The sequence below is a fragment of the Hyposmocoma kahamanoa genome, unplaced genomic scaffold (assembly GCF_003589595.1).
Source record: "Hyposmocoma kahamanoa isolate Upper Pololo Valley unplaced genomic scaffold, ASM358959v1 202, whole genome shotgun sequence".
In the NCBI taxonomy this organism is placed as follows: Eukaryota; Metazoa; Arthropoda; class Insecta; order Lepidoptera; family Cosmopterigidae; genus Hyposmocoma; species Hyposmocoma kahamanoa.
Window position 1 is genome coordinate 7,417,735 of NW_020653726.1, and position 19,707 is coordinate 7,437,441.

At 33.5% G+C, this 19,707-nt stretch overlaps 1 protein-coding gene across 1 annotated transcript in view; it reads right to left on the minus strand.

Annotated features, from left to right (window-relative positions):
• Positions 1–17,226, minus strand: part of LOC113227099 — a 60,167-nt gene extending 42,941 nt beyond the window's left edge. The window contains exon 1 of the mRNA XM_026459971.1: positions 17,116–17,226. Within this exon, the coding sequence (XP_026315756.1) occupies positions 17,116–17,158 (43 nt within the window). The 5' untranslated portion in view covers positions 17,159–17,226. The remainder of the gene's footprint in view (positions 1–17,115) is intronic.
• Positions 17,227–19,707: the final 2,481 nt, after the last annotated feature.

The window sequence follows — 19,707 nt, forward strand, 5'->3', positions numbered from 1 at the left end:
CAATAAAATTTGGGATACTGTCATAAATATGCTAAAATGAAAACCATTAAGAAACCAAAGAAAATAAATACATATTAAAAAACTTAATTAATGTAACGACGCAAATTGATAAGGGAAAGCAAAAGCAAGCGTAAAGGAGAAACAGATTCAACATGCCTTTGTGGCATAACGTTCCTATTTCATCTCGCGGGAACAGAAATAAGTTAATCTTTTTGTTTGCGAGCGTCAATTACTTTTCTCCGGAATAAATTCTCCCCTTTTCGGAGTTCAATTTTGAAGGTAGTAAAACGCACTTTTAATGTTAGCAAACCATTTGACATATTTAATGTTTCTCATAAATCATAAATCTGTTCAACATAACCACACGCCCTGAACATTTAGTATCGAAGGTATGTTTCTTTTACACACATCCAATCATGAACAAGCAGATGCATATTTATTTAATTAGAGATATGATTTATCTTTGGGGCAAGGGAATTTCAAAATATATGATCCAAGTAATTTCTCTTTAAGATTAAGCTCTAATTCTCTTACGGCGTTGAAGTAGAAAATATATAGACATGAATAGATTTAAGGCTTGCCTCTGTAAAGACCGTAAAATCACGCCAAGTATTGTCTGCTCCTAGAATAGTGATTTCCAAAATATTTAATACGGTATGTGTATTCTATAATGCAACTGCGATATTACAGTTGACAAATATCCAATTAATATAATACAATAACGTGATCTCTTCGCACACAAAAAGCTTTAGCTGTATTATATCTATTTGTTTCTCGCCTTAATAGCGACACGTTATTAACTTCAGATTTCATCTTAAACGTAGTTAATTAATTATTTACTATACGTATGTATATATGTCTGTTTGCGAACTTGTCGACGGCTGGTGAAGAGAAGAACAACCAAGTTCCCAAAGATAGCCGCAGTTATTAAACTTTATATTTCGTTTTCCTTACTTTGCACATTTCTTTCCTTTCCAAAAACGTAAAACAAACTTAGACAATTTGGAACTTTTGTGGGTTCATTACTAATTTGTGGTCTTGAGTACGTTTAACAATATAAGTGTATTTTATGTCTTAAAACAGATTATATCTATTCTACCCCTCTCAGAGTACCTACATAAATTAATACGTACAAACTAACACCTGTAATCAAACAAAACTCGGAACGCGGATATAGGCCACCTTTATAACGACAGCACAACGTATTCCTAAGTCAAATTAGCCTTCAAATAAAATCTCATTAAGTTGAAATCTGATTGAGATATTGTTACGGTCGAAACATGACATTGTTTACTGTTAATATTCTTTGGGAGAAGTTTCTTCACGAGGTAATTTAATAAAATTGTGTTGCTAGGTAGTTGTTAGCTGTTTTATTAGGTAAGTGAGTAGGTATGTTGTTTGCGTAATTTACATTACTTGTAATAATAATAATAATATCGTTTATTTCAAAACATATTATTAAGTACATTTAGGTCTGATAGTACTTGGTAAAGTATCAAACATGTACCTGTAAGGGCGCAGTAATGTCAATTTTTAACATAATTACCTTAGAATAATAACGCATAGAAACCTAGCCCGCACACGCTAAGTGAGGCAAGTTAGAGGGTTCCAAACGCGTCTCAGGAGCGCGCGGGCTGTTAGTGCTCAAGGTCATATTGCACCGCGAACAGCTCCAAAATTTTTTGCTAAAAATGACGAAATGTGCGGTAAATGGGTGTAAAAATACAACAGACAAACATAAAATAGACACTAACATCGCATTCCACAAGTAAGTAATGCGTTTCAACTCATATTTTTATGTAAATATTCACTAAAACAGAAAAATAATTTCGCGGCAACAAGATACGAAAGTGTTGCAAAGTAACGAATTTTTTTTCTCCCCATTTTGCTATTCTGTTTCAAAATAATTATATTACGTAAATTTTAGTGGTGCCTGTAATTTCGATTTATTTGCGCATCTTGAACAATAATATTTACTTGAATAAACATTAAATGTTTTCGTTAACTTGTGATGAAAGTGATTGGGACACTTAATTATTTTATAATACTTTTAACGGCTCTGCGTTCATGCTTTATTGAATAATTATTTCTTTTAATTTTATTTGAATAGGAGCACATATTGCAACAAATTTACAGTATATATTTGTTTCTACTATAGTGTTGGCACCACCAGTACAACTTTGATAGCTTATTATATGTCTTTATTTTCGTAACTCAAGCGAAATATTTTATATTGAAATATTTTATTTTCTTAAAAGGGGAGCATTCTTAAGCGATTTTTTAATCTATTTTAACAGTTATTTTCTTTAATGTTTGCTTATGGCATTTTCGGCTTTAGGTTTCGAATATGGCACTTATTTCTAAATCCAAGATGGCGGGCGCGATTTTTCGAATAATGGCAAGTTGGGTATCGTTTTCGAGATGTTTGGGAATGTTCAATACAAATATGGCACTCATTTCTAAATCCAAGATGGCAAACACGACAGTTCAAACAAAAGCAATATTCGTAATGAGCACCCCCAAATACCTCGAAAACGATACCCAACTTGCCATTATTTGAAAAATCGTGCCCGCCATCTTGGATTTACAAATAGTGCCATATTCACATTGAGCATCCCCAAATACCTCGAAAATGATACCCACATAGCATTTTTTTGAAAAAATCGTGCCCGCCATCTTGGATTTAGAAATGAGTGCCATATTCGTAATGAGCACCCCCAAGTACCTCGAAAATGATACCCATGTTGCATTTATTTGAAAACTCGTGTCCGCCATCTTGGATTTAGAAATGAGTGCCATATTCGTAATGAGCATCCCCAAATACCTCGAAAATGATACCCATATTGCATTTTTTTGAAAAATCGTGTCCGCCATCTTGGGTTTACAAATAAGTGCTATATTCGTTTTTCATCGACAAAACCGAGCATATCTGTAGGCACCTGATCGACATTGTCGATCGACAAAATCGAGCACATCTGTAGGCACCTGATCGACAATGTCGGGCAAATCTGTAGGCACCTTTAACTTAATGATGAGTTAAGCAAGATACAATTTCCCCACTTTTGAGGGAAATGTTATTCCATGGCATCATTATTTGTATATTTGTGTGCGTGCCGACGAGCGTAGTTACAAGTTGCTTACGCCTACATGAATTTGGTTTTTGCCTCACTTGTGACAGTTCGTTTGATATGAAACTATCATTCTATGCGTTATTATTCTAAGATAATTACATTATTAATTATAATATTAATACAATGAAAATAAATAAATCTAAGCAAATATATTCAGAAAGTCAAATGATTTCATTTTGATATGATTGTCAAATGTATTTTAGTATTGTAAAAATAAATCAATGTACTTATTTATAATTAATCAAATAAAAATTAATTATTTATTTATTAATCGGCAAATTATTCTAGTACAATACTATTAATAAATAATAATAATAACATTTGTCAATTAAATCTTCGTAATAATTGCGTTTATTTACTCCGTGATATTATTATTATGCATTTAGTTTATTAAATTACATAATTATAATATCATATTTTTATGCATGTACATATATAACATGTATGTAACACGAAGCATCTTATTCTTTGGTATTACCGTATAAATTAGTATTTCTATTTTAAACAACATTTATCTAGAAAATTCGTGGGCGCGCTGGAAATAATAATAGCAAAAAAGAAAGAATAGCAAAAAAAATTAAATCACGAAGTCCATCTTTCTGTGTCACTGCTTTCAGTAGCAGTTTTTATTTATTTCAGTATTCGAGTATAGTAATATAATATTAAATAATATTTCAAAATAATATATTCAAATAATACAAATTTAATGACTTGATTTTGAAATAATAAAAAAAATTCAAATATATTTTTTGGTTTTCCTATACAAACCGATAACCGAGCACATTTTACATGGAAAATTTTTACATATATTTTTTCCGTGGATTCAAATAATTTGTTATCACGAGTTCGTACTCGGTCACGGTTCACTGGCTGAAGAAATAAGATCGGGCCCTTTTGTTACATCCTATTTAATATATCAGACCTACAGCAATATTATGCTTACTTATATAATTTTATTGCTGCAATAATAATCAAACCATCATTAGAAATTTGGTAATAGAATGTGGAAGAAACAACAATATCTATAGTAGATTCAAGTCTTTGAGATGAAAAATCAATGAAAAATTTGTACGCAATTAAATGCTTAAATTCACGAAAAATAAGTTAATATCATAGTGTTGAAACATCCTGACATTCAATAAACTTATTACATATTTTATTTACCTCGACGTTAAGGACGTGTGACGCAACGTCCATGATCTCGAAGGGACTGGACGACTGAGGTAAATAAAATATGTTTTTATACACAATTATTAAGTACCGAATTTAAAATCAAATAGTTTCACTCAGAGCTGTAAATCACTAAGACCAGAGGGACACTGCCAGTGCCTGTCACCCTACCTGCAACATAAGTTGACAAATCTAATATAACTGTAATTTCACCAGCACCCTTACTATTCAAAACTGAAACACAATAATGTTCACATTACTGCCTGGCTGCAAAAATAGGTAAGATGGAGTTGAAGGTAAAAAGATATGTACTACAAGAGTACAAACGGATTAATGCAAAAAGATAAGTCAGAAACACAATAAAGACATTGTTTTCGCTATGTATCTCTCAAATAGACCATGAATAATGCATTGCTGTCACAACCGGACATGTATAGGAATAGGCTTTCAACGAGATTGAATCCTACTCGATTGGTATTGTTATTAGCCATATTTTTCCAGATAAGAATACATTATCATATCGAATCCATTGCTTAATGTGGAATAATAACGTTTATAGATACTTATCCCTAATTTTGGTAATAACTCATGTGAAACTTATCCATTATTCACGTTGTTATTGGGATGAGGAAAATAAACAATGTCCATGTAAATATTGTCAAAAAAAGCAACCGCAGCAATCTAAAATTTTTGCTGACGATTTCTGCTATATTATTAAGACAAATAACCTTTGTCAATTACAATTTGACGTACAAACTTGCATCATGGGGTTGTTTACTCATAGGAATGCCGTGTTAAGTGGTTTCAAGTTAATTTAAAATATCCTTAACGATGCGTTTTTAAATTTCGGAATTGTAATTTAATCTATATAGCTGGGTGCCAAACTTTGCGTATAAAGTGATTGATGATCGATTGAGATCGAGATTGATCATTATTAATTTTGAGCACCTACCCTAAGTTAGTTACGCAAAAATATGAACCTTTCAGCTGTTTTCAGAAAATCACCTTTTACATAACGAAAACCCGATTCATTTTAAGTCGTCATTATTTAAGGACAGTTATTTTAAGAGCCTTTGAAAGTTAACGAGATATTTGAACACGAGCCTAGATTTTAGGAGTTGAGGTGTAGGTGTTATCTCGCGTCCCGCAATCTGCGCGCTTAAAATTAATATGAATAAAATAAGAACAGGCAGAGAACATTTGATATAGATCCGACGTCGACAAGCGTCCGATGTCGAGTGATGGGGCAACGGGCGGCGCGGCGTATCGTTAAATCGGCGGACAATTTTTAAGTTATGGAATAAATGTGAATTTAATATAGGGCTTCCGTTGAAAACCGAAATTTAGCAGATTCTCTGTAGTACTTAAGAATAAATGGCTCCATACAAAAATTATGTGCAAAGTTAGATATGGTCTTCCTGAATAATTCATTTTAGACTTTTATTTTAGCCTGGTTTCGGGATTTTATATGATCAGATAAAGCACATCTTGTCGTATAACGAATTAGCACTTGGACAATATGCTTTGGTGTATCTTGTTTTTTATAACACCGTTATTTAATAACAAATCATTTTTTCCCGCTTCTCCTGCGGTGACTCGCCTTAAACATTTATATAAAATTAAAATTAAATTAAATAGGACTTTATTCATTTAACACACACACATTATATGTAGAAAATCTTACTATACGATTTACTAATACATTATGAGTGATGAAAGCGACGAATCCACAGCAGTTTTGTTTTTTAGTCAGCGCCTGTGTTCTCTGTCGGACATTGTCAGAACATAATTTTGAACAGAAGGGCTACAATAACACAAACATCGTTAATATAACTTAAATCTAACTATTTATTTGGGCTTTTCTCCTAGAAGAGCTAAATTGTCTGACTTCAGTTGTCGAATTTTTTTTCTTAATGTCAGTAAAAACATTGAGAGGGAAGGAAAGAGAACTCAAACTTACATAAGATTCCGTTCATTGAGCAACTAGATTTTTAATACTTAATGACATAATTGATCCACCGAATTCAGCTACCACCGAAATCAGGATTTCTTGAAAAGGCGTAATTTTTGTATAAAATATTATGAAAAAGTACATAAAGTACATAAACATTTATTAATATGACTAACTATTAAACCAGGCTTCAAAAACTAAAATTTATTTATAAATCGATCAGAATAACGCCAATAAATTTCATCTTAAATTTTTGGAAATTTGCACGATTAAAATCTTTCATTACTTTTTGTACATGACGAGGTAACTCATGCAGCTTTAAAATCTTTCCTTCCGCTTTTTTTTTCGCACACCTCTGTCTATCTTTGTCTTTAAACCTTTCATACATAATCGGATCCCTTTTTGTGTTTGCTTTTCTAGCACGTTCCTTCATCTTCTTGATTTCCATATTTTGGTTTCTATTTTGATATTCCTTTTTCATTTTCAGTGGGAAGCAAGTAGTAATATAAAATTGTGAAAATTAACAATATTAACTAAACGCTTATATGAAAAAACGTATAAAATTCTTGCTTTTCAAAAAAAAAATATGGCTTCGAATGCAGGATTTCCGACTTCGGTGGAAGCTTTTCTGAATTCGGCAGCATAAAATCCACTGAATCCAAGGCCACGGGATTCAGAAAATATACTTATTTTTGATATTACTCGCAAACGACTATACTTGTAAAATCTGTAAATTGTTATTATATTTTAGTCGTTACAACACATAGTAGGTATAAAAAATATTACATACAATCATAAAATTTGGTTTTTGAAATATCGTATACGAATTAAAAAGCGAATTCAAAAGTCAACCTCGACCAAATCCACCGAGTTACGTATTTACACGCAATAAGTCCTAAAATCGTCAATAAATCGTCCACCTGTTTTTTCCAGCCGCAGGTGATGGACGAACAATACGTTCGTATTCCGAAGCTTCTAAAATGCTTCACTTCTGATGTGTAGCATGATTAGTAACTACCACCGAATTACCTCGTAAGCCTGGGACGCAGCAATCTTGGTATTGTGATAAAACTCTTGTCTAGTTTATTGTGAAATTCAGATTAGAAGTACTGTCATCTAACATATTATACGTGAACTAAAGTCTAATATTGATATACGCTTTCAATTTTCAGAAAAATGACACTTTGTGTGGGATTCTGCATTCGGGACACACCACTGTTATCAGGTTTTAGACCTTTCGGATTTTTTTTCATTAGGTCCGAAAGGTTTATTGGGAAAATTTTGTGTTCTCCAGTTAGCTTTCGACCTATATTGTACTCTCTTTTTTTTGTAGATTTTTGTTTTGATAAATAAGTGGAGTTTAGTGCATGGACACTGAAAATTGCGGCTTTGGAGAAATGTCCATTTACTGGTTACGAGTGATAATAATACACACATTAAGTAAAAACAAACAAATCTAATCTGAACCCCGATTCAGAACTCTTCGATATTTTAATCGAATCGATCGATTGGATATCGTTCTCAAATCGAAGGGCGCTTTCCGAGCTATTCACTTAAACGTTCGAACCGGATTCGGATAAGATATCGTTATCCAACAGCGTTTACGGAGTTAGCTGGTGAAATAGATTATAAGAAAAATGAAAATTCTTTTATATACATTTTTAATACCTTTAAAGACCTAAAGTATAGGAATGCATTAGTCTTGTATTAAAAGAAATTAATAAAATTGAACAAAATCCAGACTTTATTAAAATAATATGAGATTTCCATATTACATTCAAGCATTGTAAACTATAGGACGTTCGGTAATTTTCATTCTATAACTGGATTCTGTATAACGTTTGTAGCCTTTGCCGGTCGAGAAGTTCGAGGAATCGTACGGGAGTGACGCCATATCGGTTCGGTTTCGAATACGACAGTTTAACGTTCGATTCGGGTGTTGTGAATAAAAATGAAAAGAAATCGTACGATGTCAAATCGAATCAGTCGACAACTGACTTAGCGTAAGGTTCTGAATCGACCCCCAGGACGACAAAGGGTACAAACGTCTGTTACCAGAAAATACGAATTACTATTCCACAACCGACCAGGAACATGACGACTTCTGTTGCAAAATAAGCCATTGTTTGCACTTTCGTTTGAAAGTGTAAAAAGACTCGGCTGTCTTCACCGGTGGTGGAAGGTTATTCCAAAATTTAGAGGCGGCGAAGCGGAAGCTGCCTCTGAATGATTATAGTTACAATTGCTGCGGTGTAGCAGAAATATCTGTTAAATTAACATGCGACAGACAACTTAGCAGAGCGAGTCAATACATGCACTTACAGACGTTGGCACAGCGGGATGCGAGCATGCATGCAAAGTGCCGAATTTGCGTAAGCAATTTCAGGCTCGTATGTAAACACGAACCTGAAATTGCCTTGAAATTAAACGAAGTATTTTAAATATATATGTATCCTGTGCCGCTTCGATTGTAACGATACAGGATGTTCCAAAAGAGTGAAAGATTGTTTTGTAGATACCAAGTAACGGAACGAATACGTTGTGTCTGATGGTAAGCGACACACCTACCTATAACAGTTACAATGCCATTCAAAACTTTAAATCGTGGCGACCCCGAGACATAAAGTTGACTATTCTCATGTGCCCGTAGTTTCACAAACAGTATAGTTCGCATTACTGCTTGATGGTAAAAATAGGTGTGGTGGCAGTACCGTCTTGGATGAACTCTTACAGAAGGAAAAATATTAATAATATTAATAATATTTTTTTTCTACTACTAATATTAAGCTTATATTTATAAGCATCCTATACATTGCTGTTATGAGGTAGCATCCAGTAGTAAAAATATACAAATGAATTGCATTGTACACAAAAGTAACTAGTATTTTATACTTGGTATTTTTGATAAGATAACTCATTTAATGTGACGTACTTTATTACCCAGCGTGAAGATGGATTATTTATATGTAGTTTACTATAAATTTCTACGCGGCACCCTTAAGATAAATTTGACAAGAAGTAAATAAATATTATTAATAATGTAAAGGCTACTTAAATTTACATCAACCTTGTATCAGATTTACCGTTTTCGTACTTCATCGCTAAAATGTAATTTATTATTGTACGGCTTCTTACGGGCCTCCTTTGCGAAATTAATACGAATTTTGAAAGTGATACCTTACCAGTGTCTAGAGGGTGTTCTGCTATCCTAAAATATGCATCTGAAAAAGGGGCCAACTTTAGAACAACGAACAAGTCGGTTTATCAGCTTCATTGATAACAATAAAAGTAACTTGTTGTTTGCTTACATCTAAATACACTTAAGATGTAAGCAAACAACAAGCGATCTAGATAAATAAAATAGAGAAAAAGAACTTAATTTAACTAATCACTTCTTTCTAGACAAAAACAATTGCGTTTTTCAGTTTAGGGTACGTTATTCGTCTACAGCATTCAATAATACTGTTCAATACCCACTATTTTCGACTCAGGACGGACAGTTTAAGTTTTTTTTTTTTGTTAAGTTTTAAGTTTTGAAGTCAACGAGAAATATTCTTTACATATATTTATAAGTAACAATTCACACTTCAATTTTTTGTAACTTATATGAATAATTTTTTAATGAAATTTAGGGTTGTGGGCAAATAAGTCCTTTCCCCTTTATTAGAAAAATGAAAATAGTTCATTAAACTGAAATATAAAATTATACAGTGTAATAAAATTTTAAATAAATATAAAATTATACTTAAATATAAAAGTATACTGTTTTGTATCGAGGGGACACAAAACAGCGTACTCTAAAAAGTCAATAAAGTCACCATCTGTAAGCCAATAATTCGAGTGGAGGCCAATTTAATTTGAGCTCAAACACTATCTATACCTATAAGTAGTTGAGGACTTGAGTAGTCTGAAGCAGTGTTGGGCGTTAATCAATTAAATTTCAATCAATAATTCAATCAGATAAAAAATCAATTTAATTGAAATCAATTGCAATTAAATCAATGATTTCAATTGAATTGATTTTAATTGCAATTAAATTTGCAATTAAAATCAATTCCGGCCGGCTGGGGGCCCCGGTTGGGAACCCCGCTTGGGGGCCCCGGTTGGGAACTCCGCTTGGGGTCCCCGGTTGGGGGCCCGGTTGGGGGCCCGGTTGGGGGGCCTGGTTGGGGGGCCGGTTGGGGGGCCTGGTTGGGGGGCCCGGTTGGGGACCCCGGTTGGGTGCCCCGTTCGGGGGGCCCGTTTGGGGGGCCAAAACATCATATTCGTAGGTCGTTGTCGTTGCGGTATTAGTTTCAAATCTTAATGCAGTAATCCAATTTATTACTGTGACGAAAACATACGTTATTTGTGTTTGGCACCTGAGCATTGCTAATTACTGTCTCTCATAAGTGAGTTACCATACCTACCGATACGGCTTAGTGCGATTGCATTATGCCTGCCAGAAAAATCCTTATGTCGATGTATTACAAAGCGATAAAGCCGGTGTGCGTTTCGCTTCCACCCGGATCGCCGACGTGACACGCAAAGTCTTTTCGCTTTTAATGAATGGAGATAAAACTTAGCTCGACCAGCTCAAGCCAATTCAATGTTTATAAGTGCGGTGACTCCCCAACCTGATCGCAATCCAGTTGATCTCCCATACTAATTCATATAATTAAGTGAACATGTTATTTTTCATAGGAATGAAAAAGATGGTTGCTGAGTAGGCAGTATTTTATTAGTTTGGCCAGGATACTCGTCCAGAGCAATTCACTCGTGAAATAATGTAGACGGATCGTGTGTTCAAAATAATTACTTCTTCTTTATAAAAAAAAGACCGACCTCAATGTATGCTTATCCGTAATCGCTACGTTCGCCACTTAACGATAAAAATGCATATGCAAGTCCTCATCGAAACAAACAGAAACAATACAAAAAAAAAATTAACATAATGTAGCTGCTGTACAATGTTGAGGAGATCCTCGCATCTGTCTGACATAACATTTCATTATCATTGGCATTACATATATTCCAAGTTTTAATGTAATCAGTTAACGGAAAGTGAGTGAAATTCAATAAACCGAATTTATCCTCTAGTTTGCCACCGAGGTGGAATGTTTTTTCCAATTTGAGTGAGATCACTAGTGAGGTACTCCTTTTCCAACAAAAAAAAGAATCATCATCATCGGTGCACAAATGTCGGAATAATCATGTTAATTAATGAAGTCAGTCGAAAAGTCCATTTCTCCTTGCGCTTGCCTTTAAAACTCCTTTTCTTTTACATTTCTTAGACTACGGTGATTCCTGCTATTTAGATGCTACAGAAGAGCTGGTAAATAGGCTTGAACGCTTGCAAAATCTATGTATAAGGTTCATTTTTGGCCTTCGTAAATATGACCGAATCTCACTCCTTCACTGTTCATGCGGTCAGACTTTGGAACGCACTTCCCATTACTGTTCATGATAGTAAATCCTTAGCAATTTTCAAAATGAGATTTAAGGAACATGATTTATCGACTGGTCCATTCATTTTATAGATATCAGAGTGCAAAATATGTGTTTATCTAAGTATTTATATAGTTTTAATAATTTAATGTTTTCGATATTATTTTATTTATTATTACATAATTTGTGTTTTGTTGTGCACATAAACCCGTTATTGTAATTATTGTCTCCTGTATTTAAGTCAGCAGGAAGAAATTTCTGTTAGAAATAAGCAGTACCTTTTGTTTGCGTTTTCCTTGTTACTAAATGTGTTTTTGTTTTTTCTGTTCAATAAATGATTAAAAATCCATTAATTAAGTGACAATGTTAATTTTACAAAAATTTCTTAAGATAAGCTGAAGCGTGCTATAGATATTAAGGACTCTTCGCTATCAGATACCTATATCTATAATAAAAATAAAATAAAAAGGTATTTATTGCTCCACAAAACACAAGGAACACAATACTTAAAAAACGAATAGGAAAAAAAAGCAATTGAGTGATATGGACAAAAAGGTTAAAGACTCAGCATTGCTGATTGTCAGTCTTCACCTAGCTAACTGTTCGCTTGCTGCACCAAGCTAATATGCGGAGTGTACACTAAGTAATAACCTACCTTTAGCTATAACTAGTAATAAGTTTAAATTTAATAGCTGTCCGTGTAAATTTGTATTTTTTAAATACATTTAACCTAAAATTTAAAATTTTGTGCTGCTAGGAGTTTTAACTGGGGACCAGTTGTTACTATGAAGTCTATACGTCTCTGATTACAAGGTTTTCCCTATGACTATATTATTTCTATAACATCTACCAGCTTTAAATATTTATTATGTAAATTAGAAAAGTGAATTCGTTAGATCTAAAATTCATTCACTAAATTTACTGAATTTTTATTAATTAAGGAGAACCCTGCTTTTAGGGCACATTGGTCTGGATTTTCGTATTTGTTCATTAGTTGAACTGCGCTCGGAGAAGGCAAGGATTTCTGGAAGTTGGAAGTATTTTCTTTTATACTTACATTAAGAACACTCACATGAACGCTAAATACGTCGCTATAAAATGAGGCATATGTATGTTACTTCTACACTCGTTATATGACGTACGCTCTGTCCCTTTTATTGGACATTTTGACGCGATGTCGAGTGATGTCATAAATCAATACAAAAAAACTTGAAATCACATATTGGATCAGCTAGAGATGGACAGTAGTGGAGCATTATATGTTTATTTCATACAGATATTTCAACAAAGATAACTAAGATTATTATGATTATATAGTAAAGGTTAAACAAAATATTAAAATAAATTAAATGATACCAGACATAACAATATTGGCATAAGTAATGAGGACAAGAAGAAAGACTCAATACCTATTGTTGATTTCCGGTCTTCATTTGTAGTTATTCGCTAGCTGCACCAAATAGTTTATCACTATAGTGACTTCAACTATACCTAAAGAAAATAAAAGGTTTATTATGACGTAATTCATAAATTAAGGCGTTACTTTGCGGAACTCCATGTTAATAAAAATGGAAATAAATTAATTTGCTACTCCACGAACTCAGTGGAGGTTAAATCGTGCAAAATAGCTAGATATAAAGAGCATGTTTCTTCGTTTACGCAGAAGCAACCAGAAAGGCGTAATTTCGCTGAATATTTATTAGAAACAAATCCAATTTTACAAGATTCCCATTCTTACGAAATCATAAATTTTTGCGTATAAGGACTACGTCAGGGTCTTTTCGAAAAGATAGAAATGATTAGATACAACAATCGGGGATGTACATATAATAAATGAACTATTTAATGTTGCGTCATCACTCATCATCATTGAGTATACTGCTTACTCAAGCTCATTATGAAAGAGTTCGTCCAGGGAAGTACTGTCACCTTACCTATTCCTGCCGCCAAGCAGTAATGTGAGCATTGCTGTGTTCCGGTTTTGAAGGGTAAGGGTGCTGATGAAATTACAGGCACATGGGACTGCAACTGTTATGGACCAGGCACACGACTAGTTCTTCCAGTCACTTGACATCGTGTTTTTTTTAATCACCGTTAGTATCGGTATTTCCAAATTTGAACGTTGGTAATGGTGGGAGTAGTGAGGTGGATATGTATACGACTAACCGTTTCGAGCGAACTTATTCTTCGGCAGAGCGTCGAACAATCAAAAACCTCAGAGGATGCCTCATAGAGAGACGAAACACATATCGGGTATATTTTTAGTGGTAGTATTTGTAACTGTAGTTGAGATTGTGTTGATTATATTGTTAATTTTATGCGAAGGAAGAGTGGTAGAATTGCCTGCATGAAAAAAAAATCATCACAAGCGCAGCTATTTTGCCAAATTTAACCTCCACTGGGTTTGTCGAGTAGCAAATTAATTTATTTCCTTTTTATTTATTATCACAATTTTCAGCGTTATTTCCTTAGCTTTTTCACTCTACATATTATGATAAAAACGTAATATGGGTAACTTCGTATGTAAATCAGTTTAGCACCATAAATTTTTATCCTGTACTTTGCCGGTTGCCAGTAAAAACTTTACCATGGAATGTGAAAAGTGTGTTCTGAAATGTTAAGAGAAGTCATATCGTGGTATGAAACCTGTAACATGTGTTAACTGCTCAGTTTTACTATATTTTCAACACGAGTAATGCTACATACGCTCGAGTATAAATCAACTTATGAAAAACATACAACTTTTTATATGTTTGTATCGAACAAAGGAACAAACATTACCAGGAAATAGGTAGAACATCCGCTCTACTTCGCAAATAGGCATACAGTTAAATGTGTCGATGAAGATTAAAGGCCACTAACAAGCCAGTAAATAGCTGCGGGTTCCGCAGACACGACTTAGCATTTTTAGGTACCATGACTATTTATTCAATTCAGTGCTAGTCTATTTTAACTAGAGATAATTAGTATAGACTGTTTCAACAAAGTAATGCGTAATGTTAAGAATTCATAGTATGAACCCACGTATAAATACAGCCTAAAGTACGAAGTCCACCGTGCTGTTGACTATATTAATGACGTTTTTTAAGATATACACAGGGCGTCTCACGGCTACGCCACGGGAAAGTACCTTTAATACCATAGATAGAAAATTTTACTGAAGGAAAACATCATTGCGATTTTAAAAGCAATTCGAACTGCATTTAAGGAAAAAGGAAGACCATGAAATTTAACATTTAATTTGAAATTATGTTCAGGAAAATAACTTTGCGTTTCCTTTTAGAAGTTATTTACAAGAAAACAATCCTTATGATCGAGACATTCGATAGTATAGTAAATTTTTTTTTCACATTTGGCAGGTTCGATACACGGTTTAGACAGGCGAATATTTAAAAATCTTTGAATGTAGTTCGAATTGTTTTTAAAACCAAAATGAAGTCGTTTTTCAGTATTATTTTTATCTACAGTATTTAAGGTACTTTCTACCACCACCTGTATATTGAATACATAACGATACGAAAACAGGGTAAATCATTATACTCTTTTTGTATTCTTGATACATGTAAATTCTTAAACATTTTTTCTATTTCGATTTTTAGAAATTTCTTACTGTACTCAAATTGACGTTCTAAAAGTTGTGTGGATTGATCAGAGTCATAAAGTCTTTGACTCCCTTTTCGGTGTCGTAGTTTCTTTCTGTGTTTGGGACACCTATAACTTCAGACCACCGTGATCATACTTTAGGTATTTAATATTTAGTATTATTGTCGTCGTCTCTTTCCAACACCATAACAGACACCAAAAAAAAATTTAATCATGCCAAAATCCAACATAAATGTATAGATCCAGTCTCCTAGCCATGTCAATTCAAATCTCTAATAAAATGGTATTTTCAAGTTGTATCAAATCTGAACAAAATACAACATCATTTACCAAAAGACTAAAAAAAAGTGCTAATACATAAAACTTATTATACAATTGGTGAATTTTTGGATGATAAAACAATACTTACATAAATAACATACTTACATAATTACATAAATAACAATAACAATTCACTTTAAAATTACTTTTTGTGTTGTTGTGTTGTGTTTTATTTTTTTTGAAATATATTGATTAATCAAATTTTAGCGAATGTACTATTAATTAGTTATAGTTATATTATGAACTTTTTAACTTTAATTACTGTGATTTACATTTTCATAATACTTTTAACATAAATACGTAATAATAGTAAATACTTAATTAAAGACGTAGCATATGAAATTGACATTAACATCTTTGTCAATCCATACGACGCAATGAATAAATGAATGATGAAATATTTTTAACGGTAGTGGGATTTTCTAATTGGCTGCTTGTGAACTTTATTAAATTAAGGTGTAAGCACATTTTGAACTTTAATAGACTCACAATATACAACTGGGCTTTGTACTTTGGTCATTCAACCGCCTTATTACAAGACGCATATAAATGAACGCCCACAAAGGTGAACGTGCCGCTGCTTGTACAATTATGTTATTATGAATTCAAAAAGGCTTTTAAAAACAAATATAAGGCCAAATAAAAATGCACCATTTGGACTACGCAGTCCAAATATCTGACATATACGTAATGTCGTAAACGTGGTAAGTTAAAATAATCGATCTGATAATGTTTGTTCTCATGTTGATGTGGGCTGATGATATTATAACGATTGTTGGTTTTACTACTTCGAGTAAAACAATTTTCTGCTTTATTGAAGTTAAGTAAACTTGAAATGGTAATGATTCATGGAATAATAAATTAATTCAGTATTAATTTCAGTCACTTATATTTTACTTTGATAGCTTATGTTGGCAACATTGCGTATAGATCCTTCTCAAGCTCACTGCACCTTTTTTCTATTTACTTTGAATGCAAGAGTTATATCTGTGCTACAGACACTTTTCCTTATCTGTCACACTCTGAATCTATTTATGTCGCCAGCAACCGCAGCAGTTTGAATGGTTCTTCGAGCCAAATATGACCCTGCGATCTACGGATCTACAGTAAATAACTTAAAAACTGTAATAATATCCATTAGGGATTATTTCGCCATAAACAGTTTTATTTTATTTTATTTTTTCAAAATACGTGCGATAGCGCTTTACGGAACACATTGCGGTAGTTGTTCATTTGTTTGTTCCGCAAATCTTTATCTACCTTTATCAATTATTTTCTTTGTAACTTTATTATATATTAAATTGATTTACCCCTCCCAATCGAATTATACATATGATGATAAAACAAGTGCTAATCTAAACATCGTGTTAAATTAAATGTAGAAAACAAAACACAACAGAAGCCGAAGGTTGTAATCAAAATGTAGAATGACGAGAAAATTACACACGACACGAGAAAAATTTAAGCACGCGACGTAAAATACAACATTTAGTAAAAAGAATCGATACAAACTGGAGCACAGTATTAGGAACACGAACTGAGTTGAATGATCCATGGTATTAGTCCATCACAACTTTTTTGTTATCTTCGAGGATTGTCTCGGACTTAAGTGAGAAATGGGAGACAGCGGGTACAACCATTCGAAGTTATACAGAACGGCCAACTGAAAAGTTTTCACAAAGAGAACCCTGACTAAACAGCACGCATGCGCTATCAAATCTGCCTGTTGAGTGTATTATAACAGACTTTTGAAGGAGTTGTAACCAAGGATCATAAAAGACTGCAACATCGCTGCTTTTTACGGTTTTTCAACATTTTTTTAATATCTACCTTTTTTAATAATCCTTATGATGCAGCAAAAATCTGGATTTTTTACAATCCAATGTCGTGCTCTCATGTTCTAAAAAAAATGTTACGTGGCGTAGAAAAGTATTTACCCATATAACAAATATCAATATTATATGATGTTACATATGTAATAATATTATATCCAAATATATTTTAAAATCTTTATAACCTTTTTAAACATATAATATGTATAATATGTACGAAATTACAGCTACAACGTAGCGAACGTAATTGCAGTTTTAATAGCGATATGCTAACCAGCATTCGGCAGGCTTAGCATGAGCCCGAAGAAAAAAGTTATCTCTTCTTCGAAATGTCAATTTTCTCTCGAAAATCTCGAATTAGAAGAAGAGATAACTCATGCTAAACCTGCAAGATTACATTTTGCAGTAGAAATAGGCAGATCGGTAGCGAATGCCCAAAATGCATTTTACGTTATGAGGCTTTCTGCCAGAGAAAGGGTTATAAAGTAAAATCAAAATTATTTAACAAGAGTGCTTAATATTTACGCCGAACTTTAAGTACTAGCACGTAGACACGGTGCCTTTATAATTCATAGGCATAGAAAATTAACTGGGTATATACACCGGTATGTTTGCTAGTCCAATTTCCCCAATGGGGTTCTTAAGTCTACCGGTATAATATGAATAAAGTATGGAAATTATTGGGAGCGTGTTGTGTGAGAAAGTTCTAAATTCGTTCCGTTTTAATATTTGACAAGGCGGACGGCGGACTGCGGTTGCCCGCCAAATAGGGCTGCTCCCTCTTTGAATAATTTAGCTAGGTGTAAATTATGACCAAATTAATGATAATCTGCTTTTGGAAGTGCCACAAAACATTTTTTGGTTGATAATTGAATATATAAATTTACAAAACGAAAAATAATCGTAAAATACGTAAGCATGCATACGCTTTGCCTACTTTTTGATGTTGCGAATGGCTAATGTTTTTGTTAATTTTACTTTATTAAAACTGAATAATCAATACATATAATGAAATCACAAATGAGCTGAGTTTGTACTTTTAGTACTTTAAAGTAAAAAACAATGAATATTAAACTTAAAATATCAGATTTTAAAATTTTGTCTGTGACTTTGCACGCTAATCTCCACAATAGCTGAATCAGTCATTTTTATTATGATAAATGCTTTACAATAAGCTTAGGTTAACATTTAGTGCTTGTTTCATTTAAATCGAATATCAAATAAAAACGATAATTATGTTAATTTTAAAGTGTGTCTCGTGCGCGCTCGACGAGACGCTTGAACAAGACAGAAAGGAGTGCGTGCCCTGACCAAACGATTGGATATATGTAATACTTATATGTGTTAATCACCGATGGCTGTACGTCCAGTATTATACATATATAAAGAGATATTATTAGAGAAGATTTACAGTGAGGAATATGTACATACATATACATACATACATACATATATTACATAATAACCAACCAACATAAATAGAGTGAAAACTGGAAGCGATCACATTATGGTAAGAGGCTTGTTGAATATCGATGTCAAACGTGAGAAGTCACAACTGATGCAGTCTACTCTGCGACCCAACGGCACCCATATAAATGACCCCGAAAAGTTTCGGCTCGAACTTCAAGATCGTTTCGACTGCCTGCAGGTCTGCGTCTCTGTGGACGAGATTAGCAACAGGTTGGTGGAGACTGTCCACAGGGTTGACAAGACGAAATTTATATCGAATATCCATGTCGTACCCACCTCTATAACAATGGGAACCTCTAATCTCGACGTTGTTGACGAATATGTCTACCTCGAACAAACCGTCCAATTAGGCAGAGCCAACTTCGAGAAAGAGGTCAATCGTCGAATCCGACTCGGTTGGGCAGCGTTCGGGAAGTCCTGTCCGCCATACCGCAGTCCTTGAAGACAAAAGTCTTCGAGCAGTGCGTGTTAACAGCGATGACCTACGGTTCTAAGACATAATCACTTACTATGGGCCTCATAAAAAAGCTCCAAGTCACTCAACGAGCTATGGAGCGAGCAATGCTCGGCATTTCTAGAAGCGTAATGTTCAAGTACTTAATGTTATTTACATGCAGAGAATTGTAACTGTTGAAAAAAGAAAAGTATGTAATAATAAAATGTACTAAAACTACGTTGTTTTCAACTATTTTTCCGAATTTTCATGAAGAGAAATAAATAAAACAAGCTGAGTCTTGATTGTCACATTGTGAATTCGGAATTATAGTCTAATGTCAACTGTTAGTGTCCCCAAAGAGCATAT